The 20,487-nt window shown below is 46.8% G+C and overlaps 9 protein-coding genes across 9 annotated transcripts; 3 read left to right on the forward strand and 6 right to left on the reverse strand.

The window, feature by feature from the left end:
* Positions 1-749: 749 nt before the first annotated feature.
* Positions 750-1,817, forward strand: N7483_003216 (uncharacterized protein; the record flags this gene model as incomplete). Its single annotated transcript, XM_057086653.1, has 1 exon — positions 750-1,817. The coding sequence occupies one exon, from the start codon at positions 750-752 to the stop codon at positions 1,815-1,817; it is 1,068 nt and encodes a 355-aa protein (XP_056946482.1).
* A 999-nt stretch (positions 1,818-2,816) lies between these two features.
* Positions 2,817-4,939, reverse strand: N7483_003217 (putative bifunctional fatty acid transporter/acyl-CoA synthetase (FAT1); the record flags this gene model as incomplete). The annotated part of the gene is made up of 5 exons (XM_057086654.1): positions 2,817-2,988; positions 3,041-3,190; positions 3,243-4,389; positions 4,440-4,595; positions 4,654-4,939. 5 exons carry the CDS (start codon positions 4,937-4,939, stop codon positions 2,817-2,819), a joined length of 1,911 nt encoding a protein of 636 aa, XP_056946483.1.
* A 988-nt stretch (positions 4,940-5,927) lies between these two features.
* On the forward strand, positions 5,928-7,469 carry N7483_003218 (putative peroxisomal 3-ketoacyl-coA thiolase (Kat1); the record flags this gene model as incomplete). Its single annotated transcript, XM_057086655.1, has 6 exons — positions 5,928-6,026; positions 6,092-6,187; positions 6,250-7,098; positions 7,152-7,216; positions 7,267-7,378; positions 7,431-7,469. The coding sequence occupies 6 exons, from the start codon at positions 5,928-5,930 to the stop codon at positions 7,467-7,469; spliced, it is 1,260 nt and encodes a 419-aa protein (XP_056946484.1).
* Positions 7,470-9,086: 1,617 nt separating this feature from the next.
* Positions 9,087-10,403, forward strand: bgt2 (GPI-anchored beta-1,3-endoglucanase EglC; the record flags this gene model as incomplete). Its single annotated transcript, XM_057086656.1, has 1 exon — positions 9,087-10,403. One exon carries the CDS (start codon positions 9,087-9,089, stop codon positions 10,401-10,403), a length of 1,317 nt encoding a protein of 438 aa, XP_056946485.1.
* A 602-nt stretch (positions 10,404-11,005) lies between these two features.
* On the reverse strand, positions 11,006-12,021 carry N7483_003220 (T2 family ribonuclease; the record flags this gene model as incomplete). Its single annotated transcript, XM_057086657.1, has 4 exons — positions 11,006-11,124; positions 11,179-11,374; positions 11,430-11,724; positions 11,783-12,021. The coding sequence occupies 4 exons, from the start codon at positions 12,019-12,021 to the stop codon at positions 11,006-11,008; spliced, it is 849 nt and encodes a 282-aa protein (XP_056946486.1).
* Positions 12,022-13,173: 1,152 nt separating this feature from the next.
* Positions 13,174-13,935, reverse strand: N7483_003221 (uncharacterized protein; the record flags this gene model as incomplete). Its single annotated transcript, XM_057086658.1, has 1 exon — positions 13,174-13,935. The coding sequence occupies one exon, from the start codon at positions 13,933-13,935 to the stop codon at positions 13,174-13,176; it is 762 nt and encodes a 253-aa protein (XP_056946487.1).
* A 511-nt stretch (positions 13,936-14,446) lies between these two features.
* N7483_003222 (DUF3176 domain-containing protein) lies at positions 14,447-16,242 on the reverse strand (the record flags this gene model as incomplete). Its single annotated transcript, XM_057086659.1, has 2 exons — positions 14,447-15,731; positions 15,791-16,242. The coding sequence occupies 2 exons, from the start codon at positions 16,240-16,242 to the stop codon at positions 14,447-14,449; spliced, it is 1,737 nt and encodes a 578-aa protein (XP_056946488.1).
* Positions 16,243-16,714: 472 nt separating this feature from the next.
* Positions 16,715-18,631, reverse strand: N7483_003223 (alpha/beta-hydrolase; the record flags this gene model as incomplete). Its single annotated transcript, XM_057086660.1, has 7 exons — positions 16,715-17,046; positions 17,104-17,319; positions 17,369-17,666; positions 17,720-17,841; positions 17,898-18,212; positions 18,278-18,362; positions 18,422-18,631. 7 exons carry the CDS (start codon positions 18,629-18,631, stop codon positions 16,715-16,717), a joined length of 1,578 nt encoding a protein of 525 aa, XP_056946489.1.
* A 1,269-nt stretch (positions 18,632-19,900) lies between these two features.
* On the reverse strand, positions 19,901-20,473 carry N7483_003224 (uncharacterized protein; the record flags this gene model as incomplete). Its single annotated transcript, XM_057086661.1, has 1 exon — positions 19,901-20,473. The coding sequence occupies one exon, from the start codon at positions 20,471-20,473 to the stop codon at positions 19,901-19,903; it is 573 nt and encodes a 190-aa protein (XP_056946490.1).
* Positions 20,474-20,487: the final 14 nt, after the last annotated feature.

Consider the following 20,487-nt stretch of genomic DNA (forward strand, 5'->3'; position numbering starts at 1 on the left):
GGTTGAGGCCATGCCACGAGTACTTGGGCAGTGCCCTGCATGTGTATTGCCTCATTGCTACATAATTTGTCAGATCTAGCTGTAGATATTTTTAAGAACTTTTAATCATGCATACTTTGATACCTGCTATGTATCCCTTCACATTTTTGAATACGATGAATTAGAGTTGCTCACTCGGTTGCCTTAATATGCACGAGTGCCCTGGAGGTGGCGAGGCTCTTTAATTTGTCATGGAGCCAAGAAATTGCCCAGATGACCTCGGGAAGCTTGGCATCGAACCGATGCTTAAATGGTCCTCCACTTGAACTTCACCATATTTGACCCTCTGCCTTCCAAGGTCCTCAGGGTCCAGATGTCATCAAACCTGTCAGCGACACCAAATTCCAGGTTCAGATTACATTTCATGCTTCATACCCAGAATCCGGGGTAGAGGATATTGAAAACACTTGGGGTAGATCCGCCCTTATCCTCCACCGCTAGTCTCCAGTCTCCCAATGCCCCGCAGAAATACTTTCAAGAGAACCCGAACAGGATGCATTACGTGCCGGTGAGATTCTGAAAATAAATTATGCGACCTGGTCCCGATTCTGACGCGCGACGCATCCAGAATCCGCAAGGTCAAGTGCAACGAAGCGAAACCACATTGCGGAAACTGCACATCCACGGGGAGAAAGTGCGACGGGTATGAGGAATCAAGTGAACTAAAACATATGCGCCCCTCACAAAGGCCTTGGGGTGGACCAGTTGAAATGCGAAATGTCGAATGTTTCCGCGAATTCGTGGCGCCCATGATCGCAGGCCCATTCCCTTCATTCTGGACGGAATTGGTTCCTCAAATGACATACCACGAGCCAATCACCAGACATGCAATGATGGCGATCAGCTCCTTCTTCGTGCAATTTGTAGGCAACTCATCTCATCCACCCAAAACAGCGGATTTAAGATTCGCTCATCGACATTACGGAAATGCGATCCAGGAGATCATGGGTGCGAAAATCGATAACCTTGACGTCGTGGTAACGGCGTGTATCCTACTCATTGGAGTTGAGTTCCTACGCGGCTGTCCTGAGTCCGCGATTTTTCACACAAGACACGCTATGCGACTGGTCAAAGCATACAAACCTAGAGTTGAGCTCGAGGCAACATTGGCACTATTCAATGCTTTCATTCTTCTCCTTCCGGACTGCTTCCCGGAAATGCCTCGACCGGTTGAATACAAATCTCCCTGTGGCGTTTCAGGCTTCTCTGATTTGATACAAGCTAAGCAGGCACTCACTGAGCTTACATCTCGGGCTGTGGGATTAGCCTTCGCTAGGGAAAACCAGGAGTCATGCCAAGATACAGAATCACCCTCCGAGCCTGAAATGAGTGTTGAATTTCAGCAAAGAAAACTAAATGAAGACCTCGATGCATTTTATGCGCTCTTGCTGGGATTGGAGCGGTTCGATGCGAACATGAAGCGCCGCGGGAATCGCCTATTCAAAGCCCGATGGCTTGTATGCAAGATATGGGCCAACGGTGGACTGAGTCCAGATGCGCCATACTCAGCACATGAATATTATTTTCGACAGATACTCGATATTGTCTCTGACGCTTATACGGATGGACCGAAGTTTATCTTCGGGATCGAGTTTACCACCATCTTGCTTTTTGTGCTAAGGCAGTGTCGAGATGAACAGGTTCATCTTGCTGCCTTGCGTTTGTTCAAGAATGGCTGCTGTGCGAGACAGGATCTGTCACTTTCACAGCACCTATATACACGCAATAATAAGGTAGTGCCTGGTGATGTTGCTGTTTCTGGCCATATAGTCAACTAACTTGGGGGGATCGTGATAGCGGAATAAGAATAGTATTCCGAGTCCTGGTAAGGGATATAAAAAATTGAAGAATATTTTTTTTAGAAAAGCAAATATTATGATACATATCAAGTATTACATTACCTATTTTCATGTATATAGGAGTCTTCTGTTAATCTCATGATGGTTTCTATCAAGTACATCCGAACCTTGGAAAGTAACAGGATAGTAGCGTGTAACTTTTCAGGAGAAAGGTACCTAGCCTGGTCTTGCCAGTGGACGTGGTCAAAAAGAAATAAAAAGAAATGTAGTGAGCAGGAATCGATCCACGGACTTTTGATTTCGCAATAAACACGGCAAGTGAGGCGTCAAAATGAGAAGACGATGAAAGCTTCAACTTTCAAAAAATCATAACAAATCTAATAAAATAGATAAGAATATGAAAGGAGTATAGGAAGAAAGAGCAAAAAAAAAGTCCATCCACAGAAGCCTTTCACATAGTCCGCTGCATGCTTTCTCACGGTGGTGTTCCACTTAGGCAAGTCTCACGCTCGCTGATGCTACTGAGCAACCCTCAGTCCCAGCAAACTAGACTTATGGTATCATAGTGTCAAATCACATTGGGACAGACACGATAGTCCGCTGAGCTACTACGATGTGGATGGTTACCTGAACTCCTGATTTTACCTCTATAACTGAGAAACGATATCAAGGCCAGAATTTGCAGGCACCCACCACCAGTTCATATTTCTGAATACTTCTAACTACTCAGCCACCCTTAGGTGATTTTTCGATTATTGACTTGAAGACCAATCTTATGAAGCCTGAGAACATACTAGGAAAATTGAATTACCATGATGCTTCCCATTCTAACTCTGCAGTTTTTTTATATTGAATTTTGTACATGACCTCGGGAATGATCGAAGCTCCGAGTCTGAGTTTATATAGCGTCTGGACTTCAAGTTGAGCTAACAGAGGGTATATCACAGCCAACATTTGAACTTGAAGAACTCTGAGTGCTCATAGCTTGGCCTTTCCATCCTCAATGCTAGTCCAGCCCGCATCTACCAACTGCTCGTATTTAGTTCCATTCAACCAGTACAAGCCATCACCTGAAGAATCCTTTCGGGGATCCCAACTCTTCTTTACCAAGTCTCCCTTAGCCTGTTTGAAAGTGACACCAGTTGCCACCCTAGATACCCATTAGTTCGATGGTTTTTCATGTCTTCCAAGGTTTAACTTACTTCTCTGTGAACCTAACAAGACGAGGGAAGGCATACGATGGTATACCCTTGCTCTTTAACTCCGGGTAAAGTTTGGCAGCGAACTCATTGTGAACAGCAGGTGAATGCTCCTCTAGAGTGATGCCAGCAGCACCAGCTTGACCATCGTATCTAAAATCATATGAGCATCTCAGTCCATCAACATATCAACTCCAAGACCTACCCAGCAAGCTTCACACCGTATACCACGGCATCATGGACACCATCGATCCGACAGATGTGATCCCGGATCTCACCCGCACTGACATTCTCTCCCTTCCAACGGAATGTATCACCCACGCGATCCTGGAATCGAATCCAGCCCGACGAATCCTGAACAACAAGATCGCCTGTCCGCTGGAACAGGTCACCCTTTTCGAAAACATCTCGGAGAAGCTTTTTCTCCGTCGCGTCTTCATTCCCAAGGTACTCGATTAAGAATCCACGATCCCGAACGCGCCCAATAGCCTCACCTTCCTCATTAAGTTTCGCTCTCACACAAAACCCAGTGCTAGGGTCTCGCCATGGCATCTCGGAATCTGTATCATATTTCACGATGAAAGTATCATCCTCCATATACCGACGAATGGGACCGGAGAATCCGACCTTTCCAGCGCCCCAGACTCCGACACCATGGTTATCGAACTTGGCAACACCTTCTGTGGATCTATAGAACTCGCGGATCTCAGGGACGCCGAATCGAGTCTTGAATTTTTCCCAGATCTCACCGCGCAATCCGTTGCCCGCTGCAACAAGGCAGCCGTGGTTACGATCATACGGAGAAGGTGGGGTGGAGAGAAGGTACCGACACAACTCACCGATGTACAGAATCTTGTTGGCCCGCGAATCATGTACATCCTTCCAGAATTGCGATGCAGAAAACCTGCGTCGCAGACAAAGCGTTCCGCAAGTTCCTACGGAGTAGCATACTCCGGTGAAAAAGGCGGTGCCGTGGAAAAGTGGAAGGGATGAATATGTTCGCAAGGGGAAGTACTTGGACTTGTTTTTTGCATCTGATGACAGTGGAGTGGAGACAATCACTGTGAGCATATTCAGGATCGCGCATGCCTTCGGCTTTCCTGTAGTGCCTGATGTGTAGATCAGAGCGCTTGGATCTTTGGGACCACGCTTGGCTGCTGATAAGCCTGATGGTGAGAATTGCTGCAATTCTGTGGATGTCACTAGTTCCACAGAGCCAGTGGAAACTCCGTCGAAAGAGGAAAAGTTGAATGATAAGTGTGGTAAGTCACCACAAACATGCTCTGCCAGATCAGGTGTTGAAATGATCGATTTAGCACCTGAGACATTGAGGCAGTGGACAAAAGTGTCATCTTCATAAGGTTAGTGATGGGTCTTTCCAGGGCTGCATGGAATCACCTACCTCGCAGATTGGTGTTAATCATCGCAGAAACAGCGCCCAATTTTGATAATGCATAAAGTACCACGACCATTTCAGGCGAGTTTGTGGTAAATACACCAATGAAATCTCCAGATGCAACGCCTCGTGCATGCAGGAGCGCTGCAAAGCGATCCACCACTGGTAAAAAAAATTCGTCAGATCTAGAGCCTTCGTATTTTAAGGGAAATGATCTTACAGTCTTTTAGTTGCGTATATGACCAAGTTTTCTGCTCGAACCACACAGCATCTGCAGATCCCTGACCCTCCACATCGACCACTCTTTCGAGCATCTTGTAGATGGTGACCGTATCGCCGAGCTGTCCCATTCGCTCCCCAATTCGTTTGCCAAATGCCTTATCATTGAAGTGGGCTGACAAGTCTGTGGAGATCGAGAGCTTGGCATTCAAATATGCACCCGCAGCCACAGACATGGCTGATGCCATTGCCACGGCGGGCAGGCTGGCCTCAGAGAATATGTCCATCGTGCTGGACGCGCGGGGTTTGCTGTATGACGCAAGTGGTTCAAGTTGAGAACTTGAATCTGAGATGCACACAAGCGTAGAATATAGCAGTGTATAATGCAAGGCCTCCGAGTCCTCAATTGGATGGGAAAGTAAAAATCGGAGCGGTGTAGTGATTCCAAGTCCTTCTAGCAGTTAAAGTCGTAATATGAACTTGAAGTCTGGAGAAAATTGTTGGGGGAGTTATAAAACACGGGCTCCTCCCCACTGTGACATCGACGGAAGCTGTCCAGGCACTGATCTGCCGCACACTATTGACCAAACTAGCAAGGCCGAGGTGGAGTTTTGCTTCTTTCTTTTTGCTGTCGGGAAATCCCCCCGCTGGTACCGAACTCCTACCCCGACATTTTGAATCTTGGCGCCCCCGGTATTGCGGTGACCAGAGCTGCATGGACTCTTCCATGGTTGTTTTAGAGAAGTGTTGCCTCTTCAAAGGGAGTTGTTACCCCCCCTACCTCGTATATGTCGGAGGCCTGAAAACACTATCTCGTGTAAACCTCCAATAACTGTTAAGCTCATTGTAAATTTTGTCATCTTACTATGATCGACATAACCTTGCAGAAGGTTGCCGCATGTCAGAAGGAAACAATCATTCATGTAAAATACAGATCTCCACCAATCAGAACCTGCATATACGAGCCGAGGGCCGTCAAATAACCGTATCATACAGATATTACACAGATCGCAACGGCATTTCTCATCGGCTGAAGATGTTTCATTGACTTCAATTTAATGAATGAATATTAATCATATTAATCTCGGCTTCCGATGCTTTCTGATCCTTTCACAAAAAAATGAACCGCGGTCAACCGCGGTCTATTTCGGCCCCGCGTTCTACCCCATTAAATAGCAAAACATCCCCTAATGTACTTTTCCACTTTCCGTAGAAGAAGGGAAAAAAAGAAAATAGCTTCTTCCCCCTTACTTCTTACATATATTCTTTTCAACCATGTCCACTCCTCAGCAAAGATTATCCGCTGTCGCAAACCAGCTGTCGGCTCCTGGCTCGGCTAAGCAGCGGCTCTTAGCAAAGAATCCCGATGACGTTGTTAGTATCTGACTTGCACGTGTGTCCATAATCGGCCTTGGTTAATTTTTGCCCCTTCGAAACAGGTCATCACTTATCTTGCGCGAACACCCCTCACAAAGGCCCGGAAGGGTGGATTGAAGGATACAACAGTTGACAATCTCTTGATTTCCTTGCTCACAGTAAGAAATCTTCAATTGCGCAATTAGATTACCACCAGTCTGGTACTAACTCTTCATATCAGGCAGTCCGAGAAAACTCCAAGATCGACCCCAATCTGGTCGAAGATGTCTCCGTGGGCAACTGTCTCGCCCAAGGCGCAGCCTACATGGCTCGCTCAGCCGTTCTCGCAGCCGGATTTCCCGTAACAACCGCCGCCTCTGTCTCGAATCGATTCTGTTCCTCAGGTCTCCTCTCTATCCAAAACATCGCGAACCAGATCATCGCCGGCTCAATCGAAGTGGGAATTGCTGTTGGCGCAGAGAGTATGAGCACAAATGCGGATGGTGGTGCGCCGGAGATGGCAGAGCGCATCAAGAACCACCCCGTTGCGTCGCAAAACTACCAGCCTATGGGCCAGACATCTGAGAACGTCGCGCAGCAGTTTGGTATCTCGCGCGCAGAGCATGATAAGTTTGCCGCAGGAAGCTACCAGAAAGCTGAGCGGGCGCAGAAGGCTGGGTGGTTTGAGGATGAGATTATTCCTATCAAGACTCAGATCAAGGATCCCAAGACTGGCGAGGTTCGTGATGTCGTTGTTGATCGGGATGATGGAATTCGCTATGGTACCACTCCTGAGAGCCTAGGCAAGATTCGGGCTGCCTTCCCTCAATGGGAACCTAGTGCTACTACCGGTGGTAATGCTAGTCAGATTACTGATGGTGCTGCTGCATTGGTTTTGATGAAGCGTTCCCGTGCTCAGGAGCTGGGTCAGCCTATTGTTGGCAAGTTCTGTGGTGCTACAGTGACTGGATTGGAGCCCCGCATTATGGGTATTGGTCCTTCCTACGCTATCCCCAAGATCTTGAACAAATTCGGTCTCTCCAAGGATGACATTGATATCTTTGAGATCAACGAGGCCTTTGCTTCTATGGTGAGTTTGAGTTTCGAGTATAGCTTGAAGTCATCATTCTAACTTACCTCTAGGGTGTTTACTGTGTCAATAAGTTGGCTCTTGATGAGGCCAAGGTGAACCCCCGTGGTGGATCTATGTAAGTTTCTTCGGGATACCCCATCTTCTACAGTTACTAATTCTGCGCAGTGCGTTTGGTCATCCATTGGGCGCAACAGGTGCTCGTCAAGTGGTTACTGCGCTGTCAGAGCTGCGTCGCCAGGACAAGCGTATTGCTGTGACATCCATGTGTGTGGGAACTGTAAGTTGAACCTGAATTCAATAGCGATCCTCCTTACTAACGGGTATTATAGGGCATGGGTATGGCAGGCATCTTTGTCTCAGAGCATTAAGTTGCATCAGCCAGCGTGCTATTTTATAATTCTGTACATAAATCAAGAATCTAGTCTTCAATCTTTGAGACATTATCACATCTAAATACGGGGTACTGAGACCTTTAATGCTGACAATCGATTCCATATTCCATATATGCCAATGGTGTCATCATGCGTGATCAAGTGCTTACTGGGGTCCAGCCCCTTAAAGATCAGATTTGTCCACATGCCCCATAATAGTAAAGGGGCATTCCACCCCCCCCGATGTCAAACCATACTATTGGGACTAATGAATACTACCATAGTGACACAGCCCTATTGTTAGCTCTATTTTTGGGACTTGAAAGTCAGACAACTCGGGGAAATTTCCATACTAGTTAGTTCATCCCTTGCAGAACGGAAATTTCTGCAGTAAGCGTATTAGGAGTAACAGTAACGGAGATTTATTCGATAACTCCTATTTGATGAGTCGATTAATTTGAGCACATCAGGAAATTACATCAGACCCATACGGGACTTGGTGTCTAATTCTAGACCTGACTCCATTTATGATGAATCCACCTTTCAAGGTTTTTGAATGCACGATTGTGGTACATACAGGGAAGCTTCAAAATGATTCAATCGATTCTAATTTCGAGTATGTTCTATGTATAGAGAAATGAGTAGTCTAGATTTTAGGATGTAGCAATTTCAACCTCTCGTGAATATTTGAGTTGAATTCTACTATGATTCTACTATGATAGCGATCAATTGATGACCTCGTACAGTGAAGAATTCTCAATTTCTGCCTGATACCATAGGCATCAACTAAGAACAGGAGGCCGAGATGACTCGATGGGGACTAGCAGGGTCCAGTTGGATCCAGTTAAAATCCACTTGAGTCTGATCTGCTGTGGCTTTGCTTCGAGATTCTTGAAACAGGTGGCGGACCACTGGCGGACCACTAAGTCCTTACAAATAGGACCGAAGGGTGACGAAGAAGAGCCAACGGAGTGATGCCGAGGCTTCCGGAGAGGCCGGATGATGTGTTCTAAGGCTTCTATCGAGTTTTTCGAACACCTGCAGGTACCATGGAAAGGGGCCTACTCTCTATCTATTTTAGGGGATGAACCACAATTAATATTCTAAAGGGACTCGAAGAACCCCTAAATCTGTTAAAGAACATAGCCGGGGCAACCAGGAGAAGAAGCGGTTCCCTCGTCTGTCAGGGCACTCGACCTAATTAAGATGATTAAGATGATCATTGGATGCCCAAGTATTTTTTGGGTATTTTTGGGTATTTTTGGCCTTGTGGATATCAATTAAACCAATTATATAACATAAAATAGAGACAAGCAAACGTGGCCTACTCCACTTTAAATCCACATTGGGTTCCGTGGTGTACGCAGTGGCGTAGTTCTAGACCAAGAATTCACATACGCCGGTTTTCCATTTCCCCAGAACTACTTTATCACTTTTCCTCCTTCTCTCTTCTCTTTCTTCTCTCTTCTCCATACTTTCTTCTTTTTCTCAACTTTCCCTTGTGACACTCTTTTCACAAGTTCTACAGTCATTCTTTGAAACAATTCCTCTCGCTATTATCAACGATACACAAACACACATCACACAAATACACACATTCTTTTTTTTCCCATTATGCAGATGAAGCAGGTTCTCGCTCTCGCCCTGTCTGTCGCAGCAGCTGAGGCTACCTACAAGGGTTTCAACTACGGCTCCACCAATGAGGATGGCAGCACCCGCTACAAGGCCGACTTCGTCAGCCAGTTCCAGAACGCTAAGAACCTCAAGACCACCTCAGGATTCAACAGCGCTCGTTTGTACACTATGATTCAGGGCGGTACCACCAACACCCCCATCGAGGCTATTGAGGCCGCTATTGAGGAGGATGTCTCCCTTCTCCTGGGTCTTTGGACCTCCGGTGGTGGCACTGCTAACGAAGTCGCTGCCCTGAAGTCCGCCATCAGCACCTACGGCTCCTCATTCACCGACCTTGTTGTCGGTATCTCCGTGGGTAGTGAGGATCTTTACCGTGACTCTCAGACCGGTCAGGCTGCCGACGACGGTGTCGGTATGACCCCTGATGAGGTTGTCGATGCCATCAACCAGGTTAAGGAGGCCATCTCCGGTACCACCCTGAGCGGCGCCTCCATCGGTCACGTCGACACCTGGGACGCCTGGACCAACTCCTCCAACTCTGCCGTCATCGACGCTGTTGACTGGCTCGGTTTCGACGGTTACCCTTACTTCCAGACCACCGACGAGAACTCCATCGAGAACGCCAAGTCCCTCTTCTACCAGGGTGTCGATGCTACCAAGGGTGTCGCCAACGGTAAGGATGTTTGGATCACCGAGACTGGCTGGCCCGTCAGCGGTGACGATGAGGGTGAGGCTGTTGCCTCCATCGCCAACGCCAAGAAGTTCTGGGATGAGGTTGGTTGCTCCATCTTCGGTACCGTCAACACCTGGTGGTACATCATGCAGGATTACGGTGCCAGCCCTAGCTTCGGTATCGTCGGCGAGACTCTGAGCACCACTCCTCTGTTCGACCTCTCTTGCTCCAACTACACCTCCTCCAGCACTGCCTCCGTCTCCACCGCCACCAAGTCCGCCGGTTCCAGCTCCAGCATCGCTACTGTTACTGGTTCCCCCGTCGGCCGTCACGGTAACAACGGTACTGCTGCCTCTGGCTTCAAGTCTGTCCCTGCTGCTAGCTCAACCCCTCTGATCATTGCCACAGCCACTGCCAGCTCTGGATCTAGCTCCAGCACTGGTTCTTCCGGCTCTAGCTCTGGTTCCTCCAGCTCTGGTTCCAGCTCCGGCTCCAGCTCTGGATCTTCCTCTAGCAGCTCCGCCTCTTCCTCCATCACTGCTTACAGCGGTGCCGTCGGCCGTCCTTCCGGCTCCATCTTCGGTGCTGTCGTCGCTGCCATCGCCCTTGCCATCGCTGTTTAATTGACCCCTTAATCTTTGGGTATCTGGAGTGATGGATGTTGAAAATACATATAATTGCCGGAGTCCAGCGGGGTATGATTTATCGTGGACAATTTTTTGATTCTCACATTCGTTTTACAATATGTACATCTTTTAGAATTTAACTTGTGGCTCTGGCATTGTTTCGATATGGCGTTCTCATTTTGCTTTCCCCGATCTAGACTGGTAGAACCATTTTTCGGGAGTTCAATACCAATTATTTCCTTAACATAAAAAACATTTCAACCTCTATTGCTCAGTTGGGATCGATAATTTCGAGTCTGCATATAGTTCCAGAGTTCAAACTTCCTTGGATCCGCAGAGTTAAATTGCATCCCGATCTCGTATAGGCAGATCTTTACCTCAATTAATGCTCCATGGTTCTACGTGAAACTCAAACTGAACTGTACCTCAACCTCATATCTCTTGTATTGCATCCTACTACCTAAGGTTTTAGTAACTGAAAGGATCATCTGACTTGATCACTCAAGAAATTCAAATAACAACTACCTCAGGCTCTCACAATCTCATTTTGATCATTCAACATAACCTCTTATCTCTCTGACCCTGATATATATCGATATCTAAGCCTTCTGGTTTCTGCGACCACGGTGGCTACGTCCAGCACGCTTGACCTTCTTGCTGCTAGTGCTAGACTTGGGAGGGTACTTGATACCAGTGGTTGGGCAGCTCGAGTCCGAGACTAAAGGAAGTTAGCATCTAGACGAACAAAAACTAGAATGAAAAGGGATCTTACGAGGGCTGCTAGGCTCATAGGTTCCGTTGACAGCACTTCCGTAGACGTTGAAGTAGTACTCAAGCTCGTAAACGGTGTCATCGTCACAGAGAAGGGTAACCTCGTATCCACCGTGGATATCACCAAGGGCAGACTGGAATTCGGCGAGAGTGTATGTCTTGTCGTTGGTGGGTGTGATACCAGCATCGGAGAGAGCCTAGGAGATATATTAGTCAATCATTCGAGTTTATAAGGCCTTGAGATCGACATACAGTGTAAGTATCCAGAGTCTGGAAAAGATCAACGACCTGCTGGAAGAAGTCACCAACTTCCTCGTTGTCGGTGTAGTCGGTGTAACAGTCAGGGTCAATGGTGTTGATGCAGGTGCCGTGAGTGTTCCACTCATGGGCCCAGAACTCATTGTCGGACTCGTCGTCACTGAGCCAGTACTCCTCCATATATGTCAGGAGGTCGGTACGACCTTGGTCCTTCAAGATGGTCTGGACATCAGAAACCTCACGGGAGGAGTCACAGTCCTCACCGTAGTCGCCATCGCAATAGTCGGGCCTGTGATATATTAGCACCGGTCTGATCAATTCGAATTCCTATGAAAAAAAACTCTTACCAGAGACCGTGGATGGTCCACGAATCAGTGGGACCGGTGGAGGGATCGGTGTCCCAGAACTGGACTTGAAGGAGGGCACCACCGGGGTAGTTGAAGCAGCACATATCAGTGACTTCAGTGGTGTTGTGGCAGCTCAGAACCTCAGTGCTGGTACTGCAGCCAACAAGTCCGGCACTGACACCGACCAGAAGGTCAGCTGCAGCGATGGCCAACAGGCTCTTGGGAGTGTAGAACGGCATAATGAAGTACTGTCGATTACAGGGAATTAATCACTTGAATATTCCAATTCGAAGTGGAATCATCATGATTCTTATACCTCTCATGGTCCAGCATCAGGATCTTCAACGGAAAAATCATGAAGCATAGTTAATTTCCCAAATAGAGTCGAGCATGCAATGCAACCACAAGCTTGAGATAGATGCAAGTTCAAGACCAATCGGGAGCAGCTAACGAACACACATGTGAAGATGCACATCTGATACGCTAGACAAGAAGATTAAGTGGACTTCCACCGATACCCACCTTCAAACATTGCCAAATAACAGAAGCTATTGATTCTGCAGGACTCTGCATCTTGTATAGTAGATCCTCGCCACAGGATCATTGACCCGTTAAGGCGCCGACGGACGCCCGGGCGTCCCGCTTGTGGGGAGATCTCTACCATCCAAAGAGTTAACCGAGAATTCTAATGGGCTGATATTAGCTAAAAGGTCCAATTTAGCCACAGCGCAAGAATCATCGATGATGCTGAATGAAAGGCACACGTGCATGACTGGATAGGGCTCAAGGCATCGGAAGATATACCCTATGGCTGTGGGGTCTTAATTTATGTTGCTTTGCGCCCCACTGGGCTAAAATGCCAGTGTGCCGTCTTCATAGGATGGCTTTGCGCACGGGACACGTCAGCACTCAGGGACCGGGTGGTTGATTGGTGGACCTGGATGCAAGCGGGTGAGGAATTAACACTGCTCCGTAGATCTGGTGTGTTGTATGGAAGCATCAGTAATCTTCGAGGCGTAGGGTGGGATGAAAATCATCAGTGGCTGAGGTGTGGGGATTCTGCAGCGCATTGACCCCGGCTTGGGATATTGGATATGCATGGAATTTCGAATATAGTTCGGCTACGACTGGGAGGGGGGGTTTTATAGAAGCGATGCGAGGGATTGTTAGAAAAGCTACTCTCAATCAGCCACAGAATTAGTACCTAGAAGCAAAGTAAAATGGGTGGGAAGTAATAGGGGAATAGAGAGAGATTGTTAGGAATGGAGGATGCATTGACCCATCTGGAGAGATTGAAGAATATTGAATTGCTGATTTTGTAAGGGAAAGGACATTTGGGAGCCAAAAAGACTTGTGTCATGGATGGAACGTCGATAGAAAATCTAATATCATCATACCAGATCCTTGCTACACGATGACTCCAGTTCAAGATCAAACCGGATATGTAGAAGCCGTTTCTGACACCATGTAGTGATCTGCAAAATTCTCCGTGACCCAGGCTCAAATGACCCTATCACTAACCGCGCCACAAGCCGTCCAAGCTTAGTCCCCAGGATAGCTTCATATTCAGGTGTCCCGCGTCCCCACACACGAGGCTCTGGGTCTGGCCATGCAAGGCCGTTGTGTGGAGCATAGATCTGAGTCGTCACGAGGCCCTTGGTATCTGGGTTTATGATATTGAGCAGAAAGATATGCTTCAGGGACTCAATAGAAAAGTGCTTGCAGTACATTAGTCGCGAAATCTCAGAGGCAAAAGGCCCGCTCTTTCTGAACATCTGTTCGATGAAAATTGCGCCCGGTGCAACTATTCCTTCCCAGTAGTTGGTCCATGATTCTCGCTCCGCTGCGATAACTTTTAAGAATGTGTTATTTGTGAGTGGTTCGATTCCGATCGACTGAGCTTGGTCTTTAATCAGCTTTGGGACAATTTCCACTCGTTCCGTTGGTTGATACACGCTGAAATCTTGATCAATATTGCAAGGGTAGGCCACTGGTTGACATTCGGTGATATCTTTGAGCTTGAGAATGCCCTGTGAGACTGCATTTATTTCTGTGGCAGGATCTGGGGCTTTTGTCTCCAACAAGTGTTGGAATAACTGGCCGGTTTGTTGATATGTCTTGTATGTCAAGTCGAGATTGTCTGTCTGTGCCATTCTGAACACGTATTGCATCAAAGTCGCGTAGACTTCCAAAGGTTGGTAGTAGGATTTAGGAGGATCAAATTGAAGAGCAAATAATTTGCAGAACAGTCTGCCATTTAACAGGAAACAGTCTGAATTGTGACTTCCAAAAATGGTTACCTTTGTCTTGGATCGTTCTTTGAATTGTGAATCATCACAAAGCCAAGACGCGTATAGATCTGTTGCGGATGCTTTGTCTCGGTAGCCGGCAGAAATCCAATTTCGTACATAGAAGAAAATAATTCACTTGAATTGCACTTTTTTCTGACGAAAGGCAGCAACTCGAAGCTCCATCTCTCCAAGGCGTGGAAATAGGAACATGCATCATGTCTGGACCACTAGTTATGACGACAGAAGTTGATGGTCACTTTGAAACATGCCTGTGCTGGATACCAGAAGTAAATAGCGGTAGATCATTAATTTTGAAGTTTCAGATAATTATGAGTAGTAGTATACTATGTTTGAACAATAATCAAAAATTATGTCAAGATCGAGGAACTGCTTTCAACCGGACACCTTCATTCGTAGTTTCCAGCAGAACTTCCATCTTCCTTGAAGTATTCTCCATGCCTTTAAGAGTTGGATTGGATTTCAATTCAAGAGGCTCATCAATCAGTAGATTGGAGAAAAGAAGAGCCAAAGGAGAAGACTTCCAAATATACTGATTTCTGGTATGCACAACCGTGATCCCCAAGAAGATCATGCTCAGCACAACAAGTAGCCCCGGAAGAATCATCCATTTCCATCTGACATGGACAAATGACTGGATAGTCCACGGAATCCCACTGACCTTTTCCTGGCAGACTTGAGAGCGGGAATTGATAGTGAGTGTGGAGGCTAGTGACAGAAAAACCGAGTTGATGTCTGTAAAGTTTCCATATGTGCCATAAAGAGCTTCCACAGTATTAGAACTCCAGCTTGGTCGGTTGGACATGCCTAGAGACCCTTTCCCCTTGAGAAGTGGGGAAATCGAGTTGTACATAGACAATCTACTTAACCAATTGACGTTGTAAATGCAATCGTCTGTGTCATTGTATGGTTTCTCCACGCGCGTTCCATTCACATAACAGGTATCTGGGATCAGGGAAAAGTCTTCAACAACAGAGGAAGTGTTTTCTGCTGTAGAGAATGAGGTCCGGGTTTCGGAAAATGTACCCCCTTCTACACCCGCCTCGTAAGTGTCAACACAAAAGAAGAGGGCACATTCCGTGGCGCTGACTTGAGGCGGAACCCCGTATCCTGCGGCACTGATTGCAGTGAAATTCACTATAGGAGTCGATCCGGTTGTGTTTAACCGGATAAGATTCCGACTCGATGTTGAGTTCATCAAGTATATGTTGTTGATAGAAGTTGAGAACATGAATCCATTTGGTAATTTGTAATGGTAAGTTGGCTCACTGGGGACAATCGCGGATTTCGAAAGGACAAGTGCATCCGTAATATTGGCGCATCGGCTGCAAAATCCCATGGATTGATATCGTGAAAAGGTACAGTTGCCGCTTGGGCAGTCCATCATGACATTTTTGGCATTGGAATTCTGTGTCTGGAAAATTCCAGAGTAAATAGCCCCCAGAGTTGGTAGTAGAACCTGGTTCAATCCTGGTCCTGGACCTTCGCCATAGTCCGTATACATGCTAGTATTGCAAACCTGGATCGAGGCATTTCCAGGGGCATGTATGGGTCGTTCTTTTATAGCCATCACCTGCTGAACAAATGGATCTGTGGCAGTTGCGACGACTAGTACCAAACTTCCAAGAGTGACCAGGTGTCTGAGATGGAATTAGTTTCGGAATTAGTGTCCAGGTAGGCGGGTATATCCAAGACTTACCGAGGGGTTGTTCTCAGTAGAACAAGAAGAGAACCCATAGCCCCACGACTACCAGCATCAAGCATAGCGAGGTCACTTAGCTTATTCCCGCCGCTGAACCACGACCATTTCAGTTGAGCTAGACTCTCAGCAACAATAAATGCCATGGTTGCTTTCATCACTGTACTGAGAACGGACACCAGCGCGTTGAGAGTGATGCCATAAGGCCAATCAGGCATTGGCTTTCCATCATATTGCCAAAGCACCAGAATAAGAGCGATAAAAAAGACAATCGATGTGAGACAACTCAGAATCTCCCAGGTCCAGCTAGCACCCCAGAATCCATGCGCCTGGGATTGGAGAAACACCTGCTCTGCCGAAGATAAAGGTCTCACTTTGGCCCTGCCTGAGCTTTCGGGCTCATCATTGAGTGGGACATATGAAAGTCGGTATCCTTCCTTTGACTGAGCCATTCTTGTATGGGTTTAATGACAAATGGATTTAACAGGCACACCATGCCAAGTAGACCTGGCGAGGAGAAGAGAAATGAATTCTCAGCAGGGGCTTAAAATTTGCCATAGTTTTTTTTTCACGATTGATCGTCAAGTGAGACTAGTGTTGAAATCGCGGAGAGAGACCGCGGTACAGTTCTGGAGGTTTCAGAAAATCCATTCCTGTGTAGGTTAGTGTGTGGCTTGTTTTTTTGGCTCAAACGGAGTCAGACCCACTCAATTTTCAGGGTTAAGAGGGTCCGCCTCTACGCCTCCTTTTAGTGATGGAATCATGGGACCTTATTACAGCATTCATATCGCTAATATTTTTTACATTTTCAAGTTTGGGTTGAATGGAGTGCATATTTGTGGACTTTGTCTATACTTGATGCGAACCTATTCTTATTTGCAAAGATTGTGGTGTCGCATGTTAGATCACTGTCAATGCGCTCGTCTATCCGAAAATCTGGAATGGAACGGAAGAATTGTAACAACCACCATCAAGCCAATCTCCAGAAACAAATCGTCTCGTTGTGCCATTTCCGAATTCCAGAATGGTACCTCCATTAGGTTCACTTGCGTTGAAGGCAGGCCAATGTTCAGTGGTGCTGAGAGACGAGGAATTCTTGAGGAATGACAGGAAAATATCCTGCATAGTCTCGGAGGTATCAATCTCGAGCTGGGAGATTTCACCAACGTCCAGCATGTAAGTGCCAAAGATCATGAAAAGATCCGTCCAGTGGAAAGCGCCCAGGTAAGGAACTGGACTGATGTTGGAGAAGTTTCCTATAAGAATATTCGAAGTTAGATCTGCTTATCTTTGAATAGAATATAAACACATACCAGCCCAGTAGTAGCGGTGGGTTTCAAGACCGAGCGATTGTCGCAGGATTGAATCCTTAAGGGCCAAACAGTCGGCCACTTCTTCCTCTAGGTTGACCTCTGTCTCATTTGAGCTTGGAAATTCTCGAGATACATCTGATCGAATTGAGGGGCCACGAGCGACCTTTCCTAGAGCATATCGGGCATCTTCATTGTTCCAGATATATGTCTCATCGGCTGCAGATTGTCAGTAGTGATCATGCTCAAAGTGATAAATGCCACTTACGAAGATAGTCCGTGAAGGCGATTGGTGGGGTGCTGTTGTAACGATTGATGTATTCTTCAATTTGGACCCACGAGACCTGACGCATACATTCGAGTTCAGCTTCATAATCATCACCATAGTCGCATCCAAGACCCTGTGCAACAACGTGAAAGTCCTGGTAGACATCACCAGCTGTGGTGAGGTTGAGTGAGGGCGAAGCTCCTTGCGAGATAACACCAAACTTGGCAGCGATAGGGTCATCGGGGAAAGCAAGTGTATAAAGATGAGTGAGAATTCCACCTTGGGATTGTCCCCAGAGCTATTTTCAATATTAGAGACCTAATTTCGACATTCATATTGGGAGCCCCTTACCATGATGTTATCCTTATCACCACCAAACGCCTCAATATTCTCATATGCATACTCAACTGCAGCCCGAACATCAAGGAGAGTGAGTGATGTTTCGTTAGTTGGGAGTCCCTTTGCCTTAGGATCTAGAAATTTGTTAATATGCGTACCGGAAAGTTGAAAGTTGAAAAGAGAGCCTTACTTCCAAAGATATTGGATCGATAGTTGATAGTGATTGCGATATGTTCCTGAGTTCGGGAGACCCAGTTTGTGGGAAGCTGAGAGGGGATCTCAATACCTCCAGTGATACCACCACCGCCAGTCACGAACAACGATACTGGGAGCTTAGAAGTCCGGTTGGCATATGCGGGAGTCCATACGGCCAGTGACAAACAATCTTCAGCAGAGGCCCAGGCAGTCGAACCCTGGTTAAGTCTTTCGCCAATATTGACGAGAAGGTTTGGTGGCTCATATTCGTTCCATATGCTCAAAGGTGCGGTGACATATTGTGGACAAGCTGAGAAAATGTGAGCGGTTGACCAAAGGAATCTGAGTCGAGGGTGCCATCGCGCTATTTCCTACCTGGACCATAAAATGTTGAATCAATCTTCTTGCTTGATTTTTCGGGCTTCTGAGGAGGCCTCCAACGAAGATCACCGACTGGGGGCTGAGTTTAAAACAATGTTAGCTAAAGGAAAAAATTTAGTTCGATCTAGTAATACTGACCTTGGCATAAGGGACTCTGAGAAACTGTCGAACATTGGGGTAGGTATCATTATACATTCCAATGAATGTCCCGGATTGGGTTTCAACCGTGAGATTCGACCAGTTTAACAGATCCCGAGGGCCTTGCCATGTCAGATTGGCATAGTAAGGAGCTTCAGCACCCGATACTAGGGGAATAAGCCCCAGAAGACAAAACCTCGAGATCCTCATATCGATAGTTGAGGCGATGACTATTTCATGAATAGTAAATCTCAGTGAAAGGTCATGGACAGGCAAGAAACAGCTTGAAGGCGAATGGTATCCATTTTATATCCACTGGCATCATCGGACAATCCGAAAACTCAGGATGCAAGTGTCCAGGTAATTGCGTATGCAGAGTATTCGGAACCTTGAATCTACCTTTTTATCGTATTCCCGAAGTCAACGCCTTCGGATTAGAATGGTTGTTTGTTCATTCCATCCAATAAAAGGAGGACTCGGCATAACTTCTCCCACGGGCAACCTTGCCATACGACTCAGAGAGTCAAAGTTACCAGTTTCCCCGCCTTGGTCATAGCAAAATGTGGGGACGGACCCGTCTGGGGATTCAGAAGAGGCTTCAAGCCCCGGACGTGGGCGCTAGCCTCCTCCCACACCTCCACGATTTAACTCGATCTGGAAAAAAAAGGCCGCAAAATCTTGTAGGGCACAAAGGAACCAAAAAAGCCATCCGCCGATCATCAGGAATATGATATAGCCGGAACACGAACGGCTTCACGGACGGAGCTTCCGGTGAGTGAAGCTGGAAAATATTGCGATTCAACACTGATCATGTAGTAGTGTGGGGAAAATATCGTAAGTTCTCAAATATTTCATTTTTTTCTGTGGAGCCATATTTTCGCTTCTGGTAAGTCATATTGAACAATGACCAAGTTTGTAGAAAATGAGCTGGATGGAAGAAAGGGGAAACGCTCGAGTATTGAATCGTGATGTTCTTAGTGGATGTGGCGCACTGATGCAGCGGTGGTGAGATCTGAAATAACGAGCGCTGCTAGTTGGACACCCCAAGAATGCTAAAAGGACACCCTTCGCTTGATTAGGCTTCGCTTATACACCTCCGTACACATCTCCCGAGGTCGCTGCCCCCAATGTAATTAATCACCCACATCAAGGTCCATGAGTATAATATCTAATCAGAGTTGATAGAAGATTCGTCAGTATCAATGTGAACTGCGGACAAAAGCTCATCGCTGCTGAGAGATGTGCAGGCACTCATGACCCACTTGCACGCGCGATCCACGAGGGTCTTTCTACGCGGAGACTTCGCGATTTCTCCGTATATTTCCTCGTATGCTGCTTCGAGTGTTTCGGGAAGTTTGCCAAGCCTGATCTCAATGTCTGCTCGGGTCGACAATTCAAGCAGCTGTTTGATCTGTAAGTACGCCCACTGGAACCTGCATTTGTGAGCTGAAATTTGCAAATATCCCAGCTAAGGCATACTTACATTCCCTGGCTGTCTTCACAAAGGACCTGGACGATCTTGATCCACAGGTCTGCGGGTATTGGGCCCCATCTCCTAGGCTTGTCTACTTCGGCATTGACAAATTTCTCAATGTCACCTTGATTCTTTATCGCCTTGAGCTTAACGTTGTTGCCAGAGATCTGCATTTTGATATCGTCGTCGTATGGTCGACTTGAGATGAAGACCTTGAGCGGCCGATCGGATTTGGATACCAAGTCCTTTATCACATGGATGAGCCGCCAGCGCGAGTCTTGATCACATTCATCCAGGGCATCGAGAATGATGAAGGTCTCAGAGTACTCATTTATTGATTCTTTCAATTGGGTTATGCAGTTCTCGAAGCCCAAGTGAGATCCTTGGCGTTCTGCTTGATCGCTGACGATCTTGAGTTTTTTCCGTATATGTTGAGTACTTCCAACAGCGGTTGAGAGTTGACGAACATAGCTTTGAAGGACGCAGAGGGGGATCTCTTCGATTCTCTTCATTTCGATTGCAATAGAAGAACGCAAAGCCCGCATGATCCGATGCGCTTTCAAGCAGACTCTGAACATGGTCGATAACTTTC

Source organism: Penicillium malachiteum (genome assembly GCF_028827825.1).
Source record: "Penicillium malachiteum strain IBT 17515 chromosome Unknown utg000002l:1.0-8849297.0:1.0-8852440.0, whole genome shotgun sequence".
NCBI lineage: Eukaryota > Fungi > Ascomycota > Eurotiomycetes > Eurotiales > Aspergillaceae > Penicillium > Penicillium malachiteum.